This window comes from Oncorhynchus tshawytscha, linkage group LG13 (genome assembly GCF_018296145.1).
Source record: "Oncorhynchus tshawytscha isolate Ot180627B linkage group LG13, Otsh_v2.0, whole genome shotgun sequence".
NCBI lineage: Eukaryota > Metazoa > Chordata > Actinopteri > Salmoniformes > Salmonidae > Oncorhynchus > Oncorhynchus tshawytscha.
In genome coordinates, this window is record NC_056441.1 from 49,300,181 (window position 1) to 49,322,535 (window position 22,355).

General features: G+C 43.4%; 1 protein-coding gene across 1 annotated transcript in view; it reads left to right on the top strand.

Annotated features, from left to right (window-relative positions):
- The window catches only part of LOC112244702 (glutamate receptor ionotropic, kainate 4), a 439,406-nt gene that overhangs the window by 375,671 nt on the left and 41,380 nt on the right, over window positions 1–22,355 (top strand). Inside the window, exons 9-11 of the mRNA XM_042295838.1 lie at window positions 2,568–2,729; window positions 4,708–4,860; window positions 6,047–6,151. Coding sequence (XP_042151772.1) covers window positions 2,568–2,729; window positions 4,708–4,860; window positions 6,047–6,151 — 420 coding nt within the window. The remainder of the gene's footprint in view (window positions 1–2,567; window positions 2,730–4,707; window positions 4,861–6,046; window positions 6,152–22,355) is intronic.

The following is a 22,355-nucleotide window of genomic DNA, read 5'->3' on the forward strand; positions in this document are numbered from 1 at the left end:
GAATAAAAATGTGTGTACCGCGCATTTGAAGGCAACTCATGAATCCATTCTATACGCATCAACATTATGATCTGCTTCTCTGCATTGCCTTTTGAAAGCCAAACACTGTAAGATTGTATTTAATATTTTAGCTAGTCATGTTGGCAGTAGAACAACATTTCAAACGATGCCCACCTGACCCAGATTGCCATTTTTTTAATGGACCATTTTTACAACAACAAATAAAGATACAAGTGCTCTTGCTCTAGTTCCTCAACGGCAGAGCTTGGAGAGCTAAAATAAAAAACACCTTTAGCCATAAAGGTGCATTGAAATGACTGAGGAACTTAGGAACCGTGCACACTTTGGAGAGGTGTGTAGCCACTTGGAGACACCAGTTAGACCTCTCACTCAAACCCATGGTTTTTTGCCTTTATGTTGGACCTACCCCAAACTTTCCAAGAATATTCTTATCATGTTAATGAATGTATCCAGAGTAGTTTCAGCTATAATTATCAACAAATGTGGCTAAAAGAACAGTAAATGTAAAACTCACTTCAAATCAACAGTGTAATGTTGTGCCAGGTGAACTCTTGACCCCAGCTTTAGTCTAATCATTTTCCCAGGATCTCCAAACTGTTCCCTTTTAATTGCTACCATTGTTATGCATATGCTTTCCATATTTCTTCTGTAAAAAAACATCTCAGTTTATCTATATCCATATAGGCCAATTCCTACAAGCGTAAAGGGTTAAAGTAATGCAACGGGAATTGAAGTGTGTGTGTGTGTGTGTGTGTGTGTGTGTGTGTGTGTGTGTGTGTGTGTGTGTGTGTGTGTGAAATGTATCCACTCGTAGTTTATTTTTTATAGTTGCCGTATAAGAAGGGTCAGCGCCCATATATTATGCTATTTTCATAATTAAATATATTGATTATAAATATTGAGGGTAATTAAATGTTTTAAGATGTGGGGTGTAGTTCCAATTGTACTCAGGGCTGTGAACAACACCTCCGTCCATGTTGGAAATGTTCTCATGAATTAATGAACGAATGAATTCATCTTTCGGCATGTTTATTTTAATACTCATTCATAAAGAATTAAGCACGGAGATGACACTGTTTCAGGCTCAACTCAGCTTTCCTTTTATCAAGTGCTGTGTGTTTCAATCCGCAATATCTATTTATCTCAAGTCCTCAATGTCCTGAATGCACTTGGCAGAAAGTGCAAAAACAATCTGCCAAGAGTTTGCCTCGAAAACATCAAAACATCGCAAGCTAGTGCGTCAGCGTCGATTGGGGTGTAGCGACTTGCCTTAAACTTTTCAGATTGCTTTTCATCACCTGGCATGGACAGAAATGTACTGATTTCAATCAGATACAGAGACAACATGGCTAAGAGAGAGTAAATCAAAAAGTGTTGTGTCACCACTAAACAGCATCGTGTTGTTGGTCTGGATTGGGAAGACATATGGCTGCCAGTTTGCATTGCGGTCTGTAGCTAGTGATGCTAAGGGAATTCACCAGGGTCTTTCGCCTGTTCTGTTCTTCCTCAGGGGCGCTGATGAAAAATATTTTGTTCCTCCGTGGCCTGCTCACCTTCTCCTACTCTGCTAGTGTTTGTTGTAAGAGCACCAGTATCTAGTTGGGCTTTGATCTAGTGCTGCAGAGGAACCCGCTAACACGCTACCTTATCTATTCCTTGGGATTTTAAAGGCTACTGCCGGTGTCTTGTGACGTTCCTGTTCTCAGAATGATTCTCTTCCTACTCAACTCACCAGCCCCATCACCTCTTATTGAGGATTGGACACATTCGCGCACGCACACATACGCACACACATGCACACGCACACACACAGACTCAGCACAGACACACCACCTCCTCTCTCCTGTCTTCCACAGTAGAGTAGTCTGTCTCTGACTAAACTGTCTGAAGCCTGGGCACCTTTCCTCCTCCAATTCTTCTCTCCTTTTCCACCTCCTCCCCTTCATAGCTGTCCCCGGGCTCGGCGAGGTGACAGGCGGTGTCACTGTTATAGACTGTAATGCTGGCACTGACACCTGAGGGTGACTGGGCTGATATCTCTATTAACCTTCTGGTGACGTCCTCCCCACCGCTCGGGAGCCACCAGACTGAACTTAGGGACATCAAAGTATAAGTTGTTTTTCACCCAAGCACATTTCCACGGGCTCGTTCCAGGCTGTACACACATGCCCACGCATGTATGAATATGCGCTAAACTACTAAAGGAACACATGCACACATTAATGCACACACACACACCATACACACGCCACATACATACACACTGAATGAATTACGTGGGTTGTGTACATGTTAGGAATCTTAATCATCTGGATTAATGAACTTAATATAACGAAACTTCAAGTAATTCAATGAAATTGGGTCTAAACGTATTAGATTAGCATGTGCCCTTTTCCCTGACATTGATTAAATATTCTGTTCATTCACATATCCTCCATATCGAGGCAACTAAACATGATTTATGTTGGACATGTCCAAGCCTCTGTCATACACTGTGCATACCTAATACCATTACACCTTTGACCCTCTGACTCCTCCCTCTGCAGGAATTCTCTCTGCTGCGATTGGATGACGTGCCCAGTGAGCGGGTGAACATTCTGGGCTTTTCCGTCTTCAACCGAACACACCCCTTCTTCCAGGATTTCCTCCTCAGCCTCAACCGTTCCTGGCAGGAAAACTGTGACCACGCCCCCTTCGCCGGCACACCGGTGAGACCAAGGTTCCGGTTTATGCAAGACAGAGGATTGCTCAGCAGCTAGACAGTCATATCTGAGCTCCATAATATATTTACATCTGAAGGTTCTGTAATGTTGCAGGTAGAAATGTAACAAATAGACCTGATGATTCCCAATCCTACTCTAGCATGTACTATTGGAAATTCAGCTCTGTTAGTTACAGTTCTATCTGTAGCCAAAAAGAGTGTTCAGACATATGCAGAAAATATATTATTCTCTAGCACAGTGTTTCTTAATCCTGTTCCTGGGAACACTGTATTTGCTATATATCTACCTGCAACCTTCTGAAAGGTTCATCCTCCTGAATACACTCCAGCTCGTTTCCCTAATTATGAGGTATCCCCACACGTGTGTGACTGCGAGATTCGGCTTCATTACAAGCTCTTAGATCTTTGAGAATGTTAAGGCTTGAAGTCTTTCTATGCCTTTAATACAGTTCTCTGTGTAGTCGTTAATGAGTCATTCTTAAAGATCTAATTAGTTAATTGCCACATGCTTATTAAATTAATACGTGACTGGTAGTGTAGTACATAACATTAACATAACATTCTTCCATGCTGCATTTGAAAAATGTGAACCCAATTCACCACACTTCTGTAAACGAGACGTTTTCTGACATCAGAGAGCGACGAGGAACTCATTAATTGGGTTTATTGAATTTTTGTTTCTTAATTAAGCCCTCAAGAAAGATTTTGAAAAATCAATGGCTGCAGTTTTTTTAGAAACCAGCTGTTTTTCTCAAGTTGTTTTTCCCCCCTCATAATTAGGAGTTATCTTTAATTAATCACAGGATATTTTGTCGTAGAACAGTGGAGGGATAACAACTCTGAGCCCCTAATAAAACGAGAGTAGCGAGAGCGAGCTACACCTTTTCACCCTGCTATTCATGTGCAGTGTTCCAGGGAGCTCTTTCATATCAGGTTCCATTTTTAAAAGACCCCTCTCTCTCAGCTGTACAGTGTCATGGGAATGAGAGAGGTGGTGGGACGAAAGAGAGTGAGGTGAGGAAGAATGGAGGGGGGTTACAGTGACTTGCAACCAAAGTGTTTCAGATATTTTCAAACCTAAAAATGATTGAGAGGTCCACATTCCAGGCCATTTGTTTTGGAGAGGGATGAAAACACCTGACCAACTTTGATTTCAAAGTGACATCTCCCTTTAAGGTCGCGTGGTGCATAATCGTGACTTATGATCAGGAAGCTGCTGCCATCGACTTTCCGTCCTGGAATCCAAATGGCACTGAACCACTGTACACACTCGCTCTAACTACTGTTTTCCAAGCTGTTGTTTATACTTTGTTGCCTGTAGCGCAGTCCAATTCAACATTGGCCTGTGCAAGGAGGAGATATATCATGGAAATTATGATGGTTATGGGCATTATATGGTGCTCATTGTATACTATGCATCACAATCATCTATATGTTCCCATACCAATATGCACAACAGATCAGGGCCAGGGCTTATTGGTTTATTATACAGACATATAACGGTGAAATACTCCCTCTCTCCCTCATATAATCTATGCCATCATGCATTTTAATTGTTTTTACATACACGGATGGGGCCTGTATGAAAACAGTCTACAGGACAAATCCCCCTTCCTGCACTTCCGCCTCCACTCTGACGGATGTGTGGTAATTGGAACAGCCAGGGCTTGCCAGCTCCAGTAGGGGTGAAAGTGGTGCAGCTTTTTTCCCCCCTCTGTCAGCACATCAGAGGATCCTAACGATCTAATGGAACATCTGACTGCTGCATGGATGGTATTTTGGGGATCGCTTGTTTTAACCCATCACTGACCGACCAGAGTGGACCCAAGGCATCAGGGAGAATGGAAGATCGGTGTGTGTTTACCACAAAATATAGCGCCCTTTTCTTCCTTCCCTCCCTTCTCCTTTCTTTCTTTCTTTCTTTCTTTCTTTTACTTCTTCTTTCCCTATCACCCCCCTCTCAGCTATCGTCGGCGCTGCTGTTTGACGCAGTGCATGCGGTGGTGGCAGCGGTCCAGGAGCTCAACCGTAGCCAGAACGTGGGCGCCACGCAGCTCTCTTGCAAGTCCTCCAAGATCTGGGAGCATGGCACCAGCCTCATGAACTACCTGAGGATGGTAAGGGCGCCCCACTCTGGATAGGAGGGGAATGGCATTCTGTTGTTGGTCATGTTTAAGATTAAGATAAGATTAATCTTTGTGGAGCTAAATTAGACTGCAGTGTGCACTGTGATATACAGTATGCTCCCAAGTGTGTTAGTTAACATTATACTAAAAGCCATTAGGTGTGTGTATATTTTTGCAGTGGATATTCAGCCAGCAGATCCCTATCCCCTAAACCTAACCTTACTGTTTGATCTACCAGCTGAATATATTTACATTTATGTATTTATATTTATATAGAAATCTTCTAGCCCTTTTCTTACCACTGTGTATATAGTCAGTCATATTGTCACATTAACTTGGGTCACTGTTAGCCTGGTCCCATATCTGTGTGTGTTGTCATTGATACGCGTAAGACCATAGGAGTTGGTAAGACAGTACAAACAGCTCTGGGATCAGGCTAGGTCACTGCCCCTATTTCTTCATCAGTAGCCTACAGCAGGGAGAAGGGGGGCAGGGAAGGAGTTAGAGACTGGTTGACTGGCTGTCACACTGTAATGCTCATAGTCCCTCATTAGGAATAAATGGCCTGTGAGTGAGCCATCAAGACACTAGAGTGTGACATGTATTGAATTTCAGACTGTTTTTTTCTTCTTTAGTAAAAGCAAATCTGAAAATGATTCATCTGTTGCCATTTAGATGTTTTACCACCATCACTTTGTCATCACACAATCATTTCATTTGAGACTCCCTCGTATCGATCATACTGCTGGTTTCTCAGTATCAGATGATGGGGTGGCTTAGGGTTTTGTCGCAGCATAATTGTCAGCCCGCTTCCCTTCTGGATAATTTAATCAATAAGGAACTAAAGCCCGACCGAACCCAGACATGCATGTGAAGTTACTGACATACCTGGGTTCAAACAGTATTTATTTTCTTTCAAATTCTTGGGAGCATCGGATTGAGCCTTGCCTGCAGTGCCGGATCGGCAGGGTTTGCAGTTTTCCCTTTTGGAACTACTCCATTGGCTCTGTCGCTCAAGGCAAGCTCAATCCAGCGCAGCTGAAGGATTTGAACGCAAACTAACACTATTTGAACCCAGATTACTGACACCAAAAACAACAGTCGCAGACCAAGTGAAACACCTTAATAACATGGGAGCTTTTCTCTCTTTCTCTCTCTCTCTCTCTCTCTGGGATAGGTAGAATTGGAAGGACTAACGGGCCACATTGAATTCAACAGCAAAGGCCAGCGGTCCAACTACGCCCTGCGGATCATGCAGAACAGTAGAGACGGCCTAAGGCAGGTAAAGTAACTCTCCCGTTCATACAGTGTTACAGTACCATTTTTTGCCCGGTCGCAGGCCTATTCTTTTTACCACTACCCCAGAACTGCTGTGTGAAGCACTCCCTTACATCCTGTAATAAAGCTCTACTGGCAGCAGGGAGCCATGATAATGTATTCAATTGATGTTTGGTCGTAGAAATATCCCCTTGACCCGCATGGTTTTAAGTGCTGAGGTGTCCAAAACCTCTCCACGTGCACTATTAAATATTTAGAATGCCATTTGGACTGGCGCAGGAGGCATGGCTGAATTTGAAGGAAAGGCAAAGAAAGGAGGTTTTTAATCTTGTTTTTTCAATAACTGTTTTTGGTGTCGTTTACTGAGTATCTTACTCTGAATCAGTATAGCGTTTTCAACAGTGGTGCTGTGTTTGGAAGAGTTACTAAGGAAAATGTGTTATTATAATGCCTTCCGGGACTTCACCTCAATTCACAAACCTGCATCAATTAATTTCACAGTAGGGCATGTTGGTTTCATGTTGAGAGTTACATTGCTTAGTTCCAGTGTACATTTGGCTAGCCATCTGTATAGACGGATTCTGGTCTGGTACTGTGCACGATCAAAGTCAAACATCTTTTGGCATTGCCACGTCACTTCAATCTGGAAGTCTCACAATCATTCCAGTTCTCTTGCAATGGATATCACCTACTAAACATGCTGCACTGTAGCTAAAGGAAAAATCCATCCAAAACCACTAATTCCTTTAAGTTATAGTGTTATTTAACACTAATATGTTAGATCAATATTTTTTTATTTTACTAATGTTGCATTTTGCCAATATAATAAGGTTAGGAGCTGCATGGAAAATTGTTGTCGAAATCTGCAGCTCAAGACTTCCATCCACGATGCAATGCTGTCTCTACGGGCTGGCTAGCTAGCTAGGTAGCAAATGTAGCTACACACAATAATACCAAAGACAATATCGGCATGTAAAATAGCTAGTTAGCTGTAAAATCACCTAAACAAACTGCACTATCAATTTAGTAGTCTGCAATCTAACTATGCTGTATCTGCAGATCAATGTGCCTCACAGAGTGGAGTCTGACATTCGCAACAGCAGATATACTTTTGAGGAGATTACAAAAGTTGCCCATGCTATGTTAGAGTGGTGCATTCTGGGTGATTCTGGGACAAGGTGCACTCTCCTTCAAGGAGTGACTGGGAGTCTATTGGGCGGTAGCTCAAGAACCCAACATTAGCATGAATTTCATCAACAAGAAGTACAACATTACTTTTCAGAGACTGAGATAATTAACTTGCTATCTGTAATATCGTACAGCATTGGAATGGTGACAGTATGTCCTTTCGAGGACAATAGGCACGTTTCTCGACATATACACTGACTTGAGAAGGGATTGCATGATGATTAGCTTAGCGACTGCGTGACGCAGCATGACAACATGAATGCAATTGGTCGACAGTCTGCCTGGTGGGGCGTTATACTTTCCTTCATTCATTGGATTCCTATCTCCTTTCTATAATACCTCTGGCAACGGCATCATGCAATGCACCCTTGACTAAAGTAGGCAGGCAAATAGACCCTACATTAAATTACACATTTTTCGAGGTAGGAATATGATCAATGGCTCATTCAAGAGAAGACATGCTCTCGAGCAGTATTGAAATCTGACATGTATGATAGAAGTTTTCGCGATCTAAAAGTTGTATTCCTATTAACTTCCAGTGTAATGAGCGACGTTATCACAGTGCTTCGTCATGCCAGCCGGATTTCTGCCTGCTTGAATGCCAATAACTCCCATACACATGAAAACATGAAATGTCCCAGGGAATCGATAGAAAATCACTCAGAGATGCACAAAAAACAATGTAACATTCAAAATGGGTGAACTTTTCCTTTAATGCTGAGGTTTCGTCTTCTTTTGGCCCCAGATTCTGTTGGCTGCACATGAAGAGTGCTTTTATCCCTGAGACGGCTCTCTTTGAGATAAACGCTGGCGTTGATATTGTATCTTTGTTTTCTGTGTGTTGTCCGGCCTTGCGGCGGAGGGAGAAGTGGCAGAGACACAGCTCTCATATAGCAGGTAGTACTTTAGTCTCTACACGTTTGCAGCATGTCCCGGAGCACCTGTCCTTGTATGACCTCTCCCCCCACTCCCCGTAGCACCCCCCTCCTCCCTCCCACAACTCCACCATTATCAATTCTCCATTGACTGCACCTATGGCACCTTACTCCACATAAATGAATAAAGCGTTAGTACAAGCCTGATCGCAGATCTGTTTGTGCGGTGTAGCCAACTCCTAAGGTTGATGTTATGCCAATTGGAAATGGCTATAAGTTATGCAATAGGAGTTTGCTATACAGCATAAACAGATCTGGGGACCAGGCTATACTGTAGCAGCACCACCTCTCTCCCCCATTCCTGTCTATTCGCCACTGACTCTGGCACCTAAGGCACTTTACTCCACAGAATGTCCTAAAGCACTACTCACCCTCCTACTCCCACTTTCTTTGCATCACACGTAACAGTGTTTGTGGGTTACTGGTTGTCTCAAGAGTCGAGATGGTGGACTACCCTGAATGTTAGACACGAATACTAGATATACTGTAGCTGACAGGGTGTAGGCTTTATTGAATGTTGACTTAAACTTCTGTCTTGCTGTGTCTCTTCAAGGTCACGTCTCTCGATATATCTTAGGTATTCGATTTGATGTCTCCACTTGAAGCTGCTCCATACAGTAATAGTTATACCCAGAACATGTGTACTTTGAAAATCCCCATCACCTGCCACTCAGAAAGGTTCATGACGTTCAGAAATGCATGACTATATACAGTTGAAGTCGGAAGTTTACATACACCTTAGCCAAATACATTTAAACTCAGTTTTTCACAATCCCTGACATTTAATCAGATTAAAAATTCCCTGTCTTAGGTCAGTTAGGATCACCACTTTATTTTAAGAATGTGAAATGTCAGAATAATAGTAGAAAGAGATTGATTTATTTCAGCTTTTATTTCTTTCATCAGATTCCCAGTGGGTCAGAAGTTTACATACACTCAATTAGTATTTGGTAGCGTTGCCATTACATTGTTTAACTTGGGTCAAACGTTTCAGGTAGCCTTCCACAAGCTTCCCACAATAAGTTGGGTGAATTTTGACCCATTCCTCCTGACAGAGCTGGTATAACTGAGTCAGGTTTGTCGGCCTCCTTGCTCGCACACAATTTTTCAGTTCTGCCCACAAATGTTCTATAGGATTGAGGTCAGGGCTTTGTGATGGCCACTCCAATACCTTGATTTTGTTGCCCTTAATACATTTTGCCACAACTTTTGAGTTATGCTTGAGGTCATTGTCCATTTGGAAGACCCATTTGCGACCGAGCTTTAACTTCCTGACTGATGTCTTGAGATGTTGCTTCAATATATCCATGTAATTTTCCTGCCTCATGACGCCATCTATTTTGTGAAGTGCACCAGTCCCTACTGCAGCAAAGCACCCCCACAACATGATGCTGCCACCCCTGTGCTTCACGGTTGGGATGGTGTTCTTTGGCTTGCAAGCCTCCCCCTTTTTCCTCCAAACATAACGATGGTCATTATGGCCAGAGGACATTTATCCAAAAAGTACTATCTTTGTCCCCATGTGCAGTTGCAAACCGTAGTCTGGCTTTTTTATGGCAGTTTTGGAGCAGTGGCTTCTTCCTTGCCGAGCGGCCTTTCAGGTTAAGTCGATATAATACTCGTTTTACTGTGGATATAGATACTTTTGTACCTGTTTCCTCCAGCATCTTCACAAGGTCCTTTGCTATTGTTCTGGGATTGATTTGCACTTTTCGCACCAAAGTACGTTCATCTATAGGAGACAGAACGCGTCTCCTTCCTGAGCAGTATGACAACTGCGTAGTCCCATGGTGTTTATACTTGCGTACTATTATTTGTACAGATGTACCTTCAGGCATTTGGAAATTGCTCCCAATTTACTTTTGACAGTTAAGTATATTTAAAACCAAATATTTTTAGACTTTTACTCAAGTACCATTTTACTGGGTGACTTTGACTTTTAATGGAGTCATTTTCTATTATTTCTACCCACCACTGACCATAACGAAGGGGCTTTTGCCGAACCATGAAAAACAGTCCCACACCATTATCCCTCCTCCACCAAACTTTACAGTTGGCACTATGCATTGGGGCAGATAGCATTCTCCTGGCATCCGCCAAACCCAGATTCGTCCATCAATGGTGAAGCGTGATTCATCACTCCAGTGAACGAGTTTTCACTGCTCCAGATTCCAATGACGGTGATCTTTACACCACTCCAGCCAACACTTGGCATTGTGCACGGTGATCTTAGGCTTGTGTGCAGCTGCTCGGCCATGGAAACCCATTTCATGAAGCTCCCGACGAACAGTTATTGTGCTGATGTTGCCTCGGGGCTGAGCCGTTGTTGCTCCTTGATGTTTCCACGTCACAATAACAGCATTTACAGTTGACCAGAGCAGCTCTAGCAGGGTAGAAATTTGACTTGTTGGAAAGGTGGCATCCTATGACGGTGCAATGTTGAAATTCACTTAGATCTTCAGTACGGGTCATTCTACTGCTAATGTTTGTCTATGGAGATTTGAATGGCTGTGTGCTCGATTTTATACACCTGTCAGTAATGGGTGTGGCTGAAATAGCCGAATCCACATACTTTTGGCCATGTAGCGTATGTATAATCGCTCCACGCCAGTAATGGTCATTGGATGAGACAAAGCGTTAATGCTGGTTAGAGAGATGGGGAGGGGGGTTGTTTGTTTAGTTCTACAACACCTCCCACATGCTGCTGTGATGGGTCTGTTTCAGCCTGGCACCAGTCAGAGGTGTGAATGCCTTGGCAGGGACTGGGAAGGTGATGCCAGAGCTAGCTGGCTGCCTGGCCCACACACATATGCACGCGCATGCACACACACACACACATCCATGCTCACATTTGTGAGCGTACAAACACATACACATCCACTCCTTGTTACTATTTTTCTATTTATTCCTCGTGTTATATATTTTTTTACTATTTCTCTTTCTATTCTCTCTGCATTGTTGGGAAGGCCCCGTAAGTAAGCATTTCACTGTTAGTCTACACCTGTTGTTTACGAAGCATGTGACATATAACATTTGATTTGATTTGATGTAGGCACATTGCACACACACACACACACACACACACACACACACACACACACACACACACACACACATGCAGCTCTTTACTCACATATTGTTTCCACATCATACATTGACACACATGCTGCAGACCGTTTGGTTGTGGAAACATACAGTTGCCCCACCCACGCTCTCTCTCCAGCCCATGATATGAATGTATGGCTGAGAGAAAATCCTTAAAAATGGAACCTGGTATGAAAGAAGAGCAGGGTGAGAAGGCATAGTGAACACTTTTTCTCCTTTTCACGCCCTCCCTACCCCTTTTCTATGTCTCTCTCTCTCTCTCTCTCTCTCTCTCTCTCACTCTCTCTCTTTCTCTCTTTCTCTGTTTAACTGGCTGGATTCCCCAGACCCCCACAGCTATTGGCATCCTTGTTCCATGCAGTCCTGTGGCTGCTGTGATCGTCCCACACGTGTGTGAGCTCGGAGGCTCGGGGGACAACGTGAGAGGCACGGCTCCAGAGCCCCTTCACTCCCCAAAGTGAATTTCTCTGGCAGGCATTTCACATATCTGAACTGTGCACTTCTTGGAAAAACACATCAGTTACTGATCTGTCAGAACCTGTTTATCATGGGGAGCTATCACGGCTTGACAGGCATCTTCAGTTTAGATGTAATTTGCCAAGTTAGAGACAATTACGGCTGATGAAGAGTGATAGCGATGGTAGTTTTTGAGGAAGGCCCTTGCTAAGACGTAGAATTTCAAAGGAATTTTGTGAAATATTGTGTTACGGTTGATTCGTCCGTGAAGATGACGTCAATGAATGTCTCGCCAGCTTCGATCCACGCCTGGGCCTGCAGCACACAAAGTTCTTCGTTTGTCAGATAAATCACTGGGTCGAAACTACAGAACAGTACAAAACAAAGGAACACACATGGTTAATATTCTGTAAAATATATATATATATATATATACACACATACAAGTAATTGGTGGTCTACTAAAATATTAGCGTAAAGTCCACTCAAGTTTCTTCAACTGTCCTCTGACTGTGATTATAGCGATGTTGATGTCGTGCCGTGATGTCAGCAGATTCCTGATGGCCTTTGCCGATCGCTCATCATCTTCATCCATCAGTGAGTCCATGGCTTGAACAGTCTCGTAGGAAATGGAGTACAATATAAACATGTGCAGCAGACAGTAAAGACCAGCAGTAGGGACGAGATGATGGAGTCACAATCCATGCCAGGTACACCTGCGAGCTCTGGAACTCCACCTCTGACAGGCAGAGGCGACAATCGTCATCGGTTCACCCTGGCATTCCCATTCCTCTTCTGACACCAGAAATGGATGAACTGCTCACCAAGCACAGCGAGGGCCATCCAGACCGTTATGCTGTTCTGCTATTCCAAGGATGTGTAACCCGAAGAGAACTACCTTGAGTGGACATAGAATACCAACTGGGATGGATCCTGAGGCTAATTTGGCCTCGGGATCTTTTGAGTGTTCATCATGAATACTGTGTCTCAGACGTTTCTGTCCATGAGTGAGGCAACCCAAAAAAGCATGAAAGACAGTTAATGAGTACTTGAGGTCGCCAAGTCTGGACATGGCCTGCTCTCCCTTATCTTGGAATTAGGCATACAGTACACGTAGGCTGCAGTAAACGTCTCAATGTCCTGTTGGTTTTTGTCACACTGCACAGTAGCCTAATAAACATATGCATTTTGAAACTTTAATTTAAAAAAAAATCAAAACAATAAAATTCAATAATATATTTCTACCACTGTAGATGCTGTGTTTTGATTTTTAGATTACAGTTCTCGGTTTATGTTAGTGATGGACCTTGGTCACAGTTCACGCATTGATGAGCCATTAAATTGGACAATAGCCAGCAGAAACCCTCGTAATAGCTAATTGGTGATCAAAACTACTTTGTATCTGGCCATCCAGATATAATGGAAAATGCAACAACCCCGACAAATATGTCAATTTATTATAATCCACCCTACCAAAATCCACCAATTTCTGCCTCTAAATTCTAGATGTAAATACATTAGACCGTCATGCTTATTGGTCTATAGAATACTTTGCATAATTTAGTGGAATTAAATTGGCCTGTGCGTCTCTTTTTATTTCTCAACTGGTAATTGAAGCGCGCCTCCCATTCACTATTCAAGTGCAGGCGACAGGCTACCAGCGCGTCACACACCACTTTACAATGTGAGCTGGAGGCATTTTGAAACAGGTTTTTAAAACACTTTATTTTTCACAAGTGTAGCAGGTTGTGAACTCAACAAACAATGTTTCCACTCCGAGAATGAGAATGGTTAAATGACTGTAATTAATACATTTATTCCATACAGTGGAATACAAAAGAAGCCATCCAACCATGATGAGCTTTTAGCAGGACAATAGACTCTTGCCAAGTTGATTTCTATTTTTTCGGGGTTTGAAATGTATTAATGGATGTTTAACGGGTGTTTCCCTACTGATGATAACGACACGAAGAAGGAGATCAAGAAGCAGGGTAGGAGGAGCGAGCTCTGTGTGCTTATTGCAAAATGTGTGATCTTTTTTCTGACCATTTCAACCAGTGTAACCAACAAATACAATAATAATTTACAAACAAATAATACTCAATTCCGTATTGTCTGTTGTAACAGAAAAGGTTTTAATGTCTGTTAGTACAGACAAGATTAAAAACAGTTGAAATAATTCCTGAATTTAAATTGTTTTAGTCGACATGCTGTGGTTTATTTGTTATTTCATTATTCAAGGTTCCCTTTGTTATTTTGTTTTGTAACTAAATGCATGACTGTATTTAAAGACATGAAGGACTTGTATGCTGTGTGATGACGTGCTCAAATTAATGAATAATTGATTGATATTTATTGAAGTAGGCTTTTAGGCCAATAAGTAAGTTGTGTGAACATATCACCGACAGTGTCACCAGCAAAGCATTCCCACACCATCACACCTCCTCAAAAACAATCAAATAAAATGTTTCACAATTTCACAATTTCACAACAATACACACAATGATATCTTCACTATTATTCTACAAGGTACAAAATAGTAAAACTAAAGAAAAACCCTGGAATGAGTACACACTCACAAAGAAATCCATTAATATTAATAAAAGCATGACACTAAGACAATCTATTGCCAAAGAACAGAATAAAATGTTTTAAGATGTGTTTGTCTGTGCTATAGTAGCTGAGGCTATGGTTGCTTCATGGCAACTAAATGAAAAAAAAACGTGTTATGCTCTTTTCAGATAGGGCATAGCAAATCAAAATGTCTGGCCAATGCGTGCTTCATGAAGACGCCCTCAAAGATGCCCTCTGGTTGTTTCAACGAACGTTAACGGCGTTAGCGACAACGACGGCTGATAGTGAAATACTATGGTGTCATACGCTGTGACGTGCTGCACCATACGGAGCACACTGCAAGCTGTGCTACAGTATGACACCACTTTTAAATGAGGATCCACTGTGGTCCGTCTTGCTTTACTTTGACAGAGGATATGTGGCTTGAGATATCGTTCATAGTTTGGCGCGTGTAAAGGTGCGTATAAGAATAATGTCCATTCCTAATAGGTTTTTGTTTCACAGAATATTACGATGATGCGCTGTCGGTCAAATAGAATCTTTGCATTCTTCAGGAAACAAAATAAAATGATGAACTCTGCATGGTTTATACACAGTTGGCTGTCCTTCCCTTTGTCCAGTCACAGACAGTGATGCCAGTGATCAATCATCATCTCAGTTTCTAGCATGGCACCCCCCTAGTCCCTACTATACCTACTCTGCCAACCCACTGCTGGCACCTGCACCCCATCACACATACACGTGTGTGTGTGTGTGTGTGTGTGTGTGTGTGTGTGTGTGTGTGTGTGTGTGTGTGTGTGTGTGTGTGTGTGTGTGTGTGTGTGTGTGTGTGTGTGTGTGTGTAACGAGCTGTACAGTATAAAGAAGATTTAGCTCTGTGGAGCCCTACACAGGTCTTCAGTAGTATTACGCTGTAAATACAGTTTTTCCAGATTTATATAAGTGGGCAATACAATTCAACCTGCTCTGTTAATGCAGACATAACTCAGACAACCTTTCCTCTGAGTTCAGAGGGAGAGAGCGAGGATTTTCTAAATCAGCCCTGGTTTCTAACAAATTACAACGTCATGTAGTTTGGGAGGTAGAATTACGAGAACAATAACATCACTTTTATGGGGTGCCGGTGTTCGGCTGGCGGTTAGGTGCCTTTTGAGTGATCTCTTTGACATTGTTCCACAGCTGAGCCCTGGGTGTGCGTGTGTTTGTGTGCCTACACGTGCGTGCATTTACCTGCGTGTGGACCAATGCAAGTGCCCTTCAGACGGTGTGAGTGAGCGACGGGCCTTGCTTGTTAGGGCCTAATGACAGCCTCTACGCCCCAGAAGGCCATGGCTGCCTGCATTCTGTCTGCCTCTGCTCGCCTGCCAGGCTGGCATGTGTCTGACAGCCGGGCTGGGCAGTGGGCACACCTCTGGGCCAAAGAACAGACCTGCCTGCCAGGCTTCACCCCCACCACCACCACCACTGTCGACCCAGTCCAGCCTCTCTCTTGCCCCCTCACACCTCCATGCCTCCATCCTGGCTCTCCACGGATGGATCTCCATTGTCTTTATTGCGCTCATCAACAGACGCGAGCCAGCTATTAATTAGAGTGAGAGCTGGTGCTGGACTAATTGCAGGCAGCGACAGGCTGTTAGTGTAGCTCTCGGGTTTATTTGTTATTGTGTCTCTGTCTCCTGCAGGGGGGGTTGGTTGGTTTGCTGGCTGAGGGAGAGAGAGTGGAGAGAAGAGAAGCGTGAGGCCCCTTCCTTGCGAAGGGCGATTTGCTAATTAAGTTTGGTAATGGAGGCTGTTCATCAAGGCCTTGGAATGAAGCACCTGAGGAAAGGGGAAGAGACACCATGATAGGGCAGCAGAGTTGGGAGGTGTTTTTACAGTCTTTTATGTCCAAATAAATAAATATATGTATATATATAAAAATATATATAACTTTTTTTTCTTTTTTTCTCAGAAAATATACTCTATAGCAGGGGCAAAGTAAAACCAAATTCTGTCTTCGGGCCTCTAGTTGGGGAACCCTGCTATAGAGTATGTTAGGCAGAGTGAGAAGGTATAGAGTATGTTAGGCAGAGTGGGGAGGCTATAGAGCAGGGTTCCCCAACCGGTGGCCCACCAGCTGAATTTGGCCCCACAATGTTTTCTGAGCAAAAAAAAAAAAAAACTTAAAAGACTGTAAAAACACCAGCAAATCAGCTCCAAGTTATTTTCATTTTGGAAATCTGTTCCGAAGTATTCTCACGCATAACGATATATGATCGTATACAAATGTAAGCAAGGTTCAAAATGTTTTTGTCAATTATTTAATCTGTTTGGGATTATTGCGGTTAATTTGCAATCTACAAATCATTTGTAATTATGTTCCGGCCCCCTCACCATCCACTCAAGAAAACAATCGCTGAATCTAGTTCTTGATCCCTGTTACAGAGTATGTAGGGCAGAGTGAGAAGGCTAGACTGTGTTAGGGCAGAGTTGGGAGGCTAGACTGTTTTAGGGAAGAGTGTGGGGGGCTATAGAGTGTGTTGGGGAGTGGGAATGCTAGACTGTTAGGGCAGAGCGGGTTGTCTATTAGTGTTAGGCAAGAGTGGGTAGGCTAGTGTGTTAGGATAGAGTGGGGAGGCTATTAGTGTTAGGCCAGAGTGGGAAGGCTATTAGTGTTAGGACAGAGTGGGAAGTCTATTAGTGTTAGGACAGAGTGGGAAGGCTATTAGTGTTAGGACAGAGTGGGAAGTCTATTAGTGTTAGGACAGAGTGGGTTGGCTATTAGTGTTAGGGTAGAGTGGGTTGGCTATTAGTGTTAGGACAGAGTGGGAAGGCTATTGGTGTTAGGGTAGAGTGGGTTGGCTATTAGTGTTAGGACAGAGTGGGAAGACTATTGGTGTTAGGATAGAGTGGGTTGGCTATTAGTGTTAGGACAGAGTGGGAAGGCTATTGGTGTTAGGGTAGAGTGGGTTGGCTATTAGTGTTAGGACAGAGTGGGAAGACTATTGGTGTTAGGATAGAGTGGGTTGGCTATTAGTGTTAGGACAGAGTGGGAAGGCTATTGGTGTTAGGGTAGAGTGGGTTGGCTATTAGTGTTAGGACAGAGTGGGAAGGCTATTAGTGTTAGGACAGAGTGGGAAGTCTATTAGTGTTAGGACAGAGTGGGTTGGCTATTAGTGTTAGGGTAGAGTGGGTTGGCTATTAGTGTTAGGACAGAGTGGGAAGGCTATTGGTGTTAGGGTAGAGTGGGTTGGCTATTAGTGTTAGGACAGAGTGGGAAGACTATTGGTGTTAGGATAGAGTGGGTTGGCTATTAGTGTTAGGACAGAGTGGGAAGGCTATTGGTGTTAGGGTAGAGTGGGTTGGCTATTAGTGTTAGGACAGAGTGGGGAGGCTATTGGTGTTAGGACAGAGTGGGTTGGCTATTAGTGTTAGGGTAGAGTGGGTTGGCTATTAGTGTTAGGACAGAGTGGGAAGACTATTAGTGTTAGGACAGAGTGGGTTGGCTATTAGTGTTAGGACAGAGTGGGAAGGCTATTGGTGTTAGGACAGAGTGGGTTGGCTATTAGTGTTAGGACAGAGTGGGGAGGCTATTGGTGTTAGGACAGAGTGGGTTGGCTATTAGTGTTAGGACAGAGTGGGAAGTCTATTAGTGTTAGGACAGAGTGGGAAGGCTATTAGTGTTAGGACAGAGTGGGAAGTCTATTAGTGTTAGGACAGAGTGGGTTGGCTATTAGTGTTAGGGTAGAGTGGGTTGGCTATTGGTGTTAGGACAGAGTGGGTTGGCTATTGGTGTTAGGGCAGAGTGGGAAGACTATTGGTGTTAGGGTAGAGTGGGTTGGCTATTAGTGTTAGGACAGAGTGGGAAGGCTATTGGTGTTAGGGTAGAGTGGGTTGGCTATTAGTGTTAGGACAGAGTGGGGAGGCTATTGGTGTTAGGACAGAGTGGGAAGGCTATTGGTGTTAGGACAGAGTGGGTTGGCTATTAGTGTTAGGGTAGAGTGGGTTGGCTATTAGTGTTAGGACAGAGTAGGAAGACTATTAGTGTTAGGACAGAGTGGGTTGGCTATTAGTGTTAGGACAGAGTGGGAAGGCTATTGGTGTTAGGGCAGAGTGGGAAGGCTATTGGTGTTAGGGCAGAGTGGGAAGTCTATTAGTGTTAGGACAGAGTGGGAAGTCTATTAGTGTTAGGACAGAGTGGGAAGGCTATTGGTGTTAGGACAGAGTGGGAAGGCTATTAGTGTTAGGACAGAGTGGGAAGGCTATTGGTGTTAGGGCAGAGTGGGAAGGCTATTGGTGTTAGGGCAGAGTGCGAAGGCTATTGGTGTTAGGGCAGAGTGGGAAGGCTATTGGTGTTGGGGCAGAGTGGGAAGGCTAATGAGTTAGGGCAGAGTGGGAAGGCTATTGGTGTTAGGGCAGAGTGGGAAGGCTATTGGTGTTGGGGCAGAGTGGGAAGGCTAATGAGTTAGGGCAGAGTGGGAAGGCTATTGGTGTTAGGGCAGAGTGGGAAGGCTTTAGAGCATATGTGTCAAACTCCTTCCATTGAGGGACACGTGTCTGCGGGTTATCGCTCCTCCCTTGTACTTGATTGATGAATTAAGTTCAGTAATTAATAAAGATCTCCCCTCACCTTGTTGTCTCGGTCTTAGTTCAAAAGAAAAGGAGAAAAAAAAACGCAGACACTAGGCCCTTCATGGAATGAGTTTGACACCCCTGCTTTAGTGTGATGGGACTACAGTGGGCGTTTAGATCTGTGTGTGGAAGCCACTGCCACTGTGATTTGTCCCACGACCTCTAGCACAAACTACAATCTTCCCTCCTAAGAACTAGTGATTCAGTTGTACGTACAGGCAGGATTTCTTTTGTGGGATTTGTGGGGTGTGAATATTTTGACCACTGTGAGGTACGATGGTATAACTTTATTGGTTCTGGCATCATTGCTTCCAGCTATACAAAACATTTAGATGCAGTATGGTGAAGGCCAACTGTTGAATGATGACCTCTAATCTAAGGTATGTAATTACCATGTAATTCGGAATTAGAATACAAGAATGGACATGAATCTTCTTATGGCTGGATAAAGGTCAGCCATTTTGGTCTGGGAGTTGGTCAACTATGGCCTGCCAGTGCTGTGATAGTATGTGTAATAATTTTATCTGCACTATATGTTTGTTATCTAGCTAGCTAGCTAGCCAGCCAGTTTTAGAGGAATGATTCCATAACTTTTTCAAATGAACTGCCAATATCCCAACATTCCTTTCAAAAATGAGGTCAATCCACAGCTGTCACGTATACTCCCTCTCCGGCCTCTAGGTCATCAGGCTGCTGATTATTCAACACACCTGTTACCATCGTCTCGTGCACCTGCGCCTCATGACACTCACCTGGACTCCATCACCTCCTTTATTATCTTCCTTATATCTGTCACTCCCCTGGGTTCTTTCCTCGGGTGTTATTGGCTCTGTTTTCATGTCGGGGCATTGTTTATGTTACGTGTTTATTGTTTCATTTATTAAAACACTCACTCCCTGAACTTGCTTCCTGACTCTCAGCGCACTCGTTACAACAGCCATACAGTGGCTCAAATCAAATCAAATTTATTGATATAGCCCTTCGTACATCAGCCGATATCTCAAAGTGCTGTACAGAAACCCAGCCTAAAACCCCAAACAGCAAGCAATGCAGGTGTAGAAGCACGGTGGCTAGGAAAAACTCCCTAGAAAGGCCAACACCTAGGAAGAAACCTAGAGAGGAACCAGGCTATGAGGGGTGGCCAGTCCTCTTCTGGCTGTGCCAGGTGGAGATTATAACAGAACATGGCCAAGATGTTCAAATGTTCATAAATGACCAGCATGGTCAAACAATAATAAGCACAGGCAGAACAGTTGAAACTGGAGCAGCAGCACAGCCAGGTGGACTGGGGACAGCAAGGAGTCATCATGCCAGGTAGTCCTGAGGCATGGTCCTAGGGCTCAGGTCCTCCGAGAGAGAGAAAGAAAGAGAGAGAGCGAATTAGAGAGAGCATACTTAAATTCACACAGGACACCTGATAAGACAGGAGAACTACTCCAGATATAACAAACTGACCCTAGCCCCCCGACACATAAACTACTGCAGCATAAATACTGGAGGCTGAGACAGGAGGGGTCAGGAGACACTGTGGCCCCATCCGATGATACCCCCGGACAGGGCCAAACGGGAAGGATATAACCCCACCCACTTTGCCAAAGCACAGCCCCCACCACTAGAGGGATATCTTCAACCACCAACTTACCATCCTGAGACAAGGTCGAGTATAGCTCACAAAGATCTCCGCCACGGCACAACCCAAGGGATGTGCCAACCCAAATCAGTTGATTATAGGACCTAGACAAGTTGTAAATGCAACAAGTAATGATCTTGTATCATATAATAGCACTCACAGCTTTCCAAGAAAACAAAATGTTGACATATATTATAGAGGCTATTTATACAGAACATTTTTATTAAATTAGTAAACTGTATTTCAAATAAATTATCTGACAATATTTTTAGTTGACAATAATTCTATTACACTATTTTTGATGTATCAAATGCCTTACTTTTATTTTCTTCCATAAGTAAAATCTGGATTGTGACTCTACTGATATTCATTCCAATTAGACTGGTTTGGATTTCTCCCTGACCAATAGTCCCAGTCGGTATTAGATAGAGGGTGCGTTCATAAATTGACTCTGGCTGTCTACTCTGATTTCAGAGCACTTTCGTCTGAGTGTGCCAGAGCGCAGAATAACTGATTGATTTACGAACACACAACACCTGTTGAATATGTCTGGTGTCAGTAAACGTTGGGAAAAAAACATAATTCAATTGTTGCCAGCAGCACAGTTACAGTCACCAACGCTCTATATCACATGAAAACAGCCTAACCAGCTTTACTAGGGCAAGTAAAATTGCCAGAGTGAGGTGTTCTCTCATTTGAGTCTGGAAGTAGCTAGCAAGCTAGCCAATTTTAGCCAGTTAGCTTCGGTGCTTGGCTGCCTTTGTGAGGTGAGAACCCTCGGCCCAACCCTACTCCTCAGCCAGAGCGTCCAGTGTGTACTCTGAACGCTCTGAGAAGAAAACTCTGACAATGTTCTCTGCGTATACTCTGGCACTCTAGAGTGAATTGACGAACACACCCATAATGTTGTGGCCCCACCTACCCGTGGGGAAAACTACCTGTGGTTAACTAGGTTACCCCACTGGCTCACTGCAAAAACTTCACCTTTTTCAACTGCAATTTTCTTGTTGTGTGCATTTATTGTTGTGTGCATCTACATTTAAGAAAACTACATGGCTAAAGATAACTTTTTAACATTTTCTCATAGACTTATGAGAAAGCTTTCTCATAGACTTAGAAAGCATCGTAATAAAGCATAATACTACTTTTAAAAAAGCATAATGTTCTTGCAGCCACGTGAGTGAGTGCTAGCTAGCTACCGACCAGAACGTTAAGCTAGCCAAGACCAACAACACAAACAAATGGACCATACAGCTACAAGTAGTGAGTGGAGTTACAAACAGACTGTACTAAATGTTTTCCCACATTTACACTACATAACCAACAGTATGTGGAGAACTGCTCGTAGAAACATCTCTTTCCAAACTCATGGGAGTTAATATGGATTTGGTCCCCCTTTGCTGCTATAACAGCCTCCACTCTTCTGGGAAGGCTTTCCATTAGATGTTGGAACATTGCTGCAGGGACTTGCTTCCAATTAGCCACAAGAGTATTAGTGAGGTCGGGCACTGATGTTTTGGGCGATTAGGCCTGGCTCGCAGTCGGCATTTCAAATCATCCCAAAGGTGTTCAATGGGGGTCAGGGCTCTGTGCATGTCAGTCAAGTTCTTAACCTGGTTACTACATTGAACAACACAGCAGCTTTTCGGCTTTGTTTCGTTATTTCTGTTGAACTTAAAAATCCACGACGAAATGTGCTCTTTTACAAT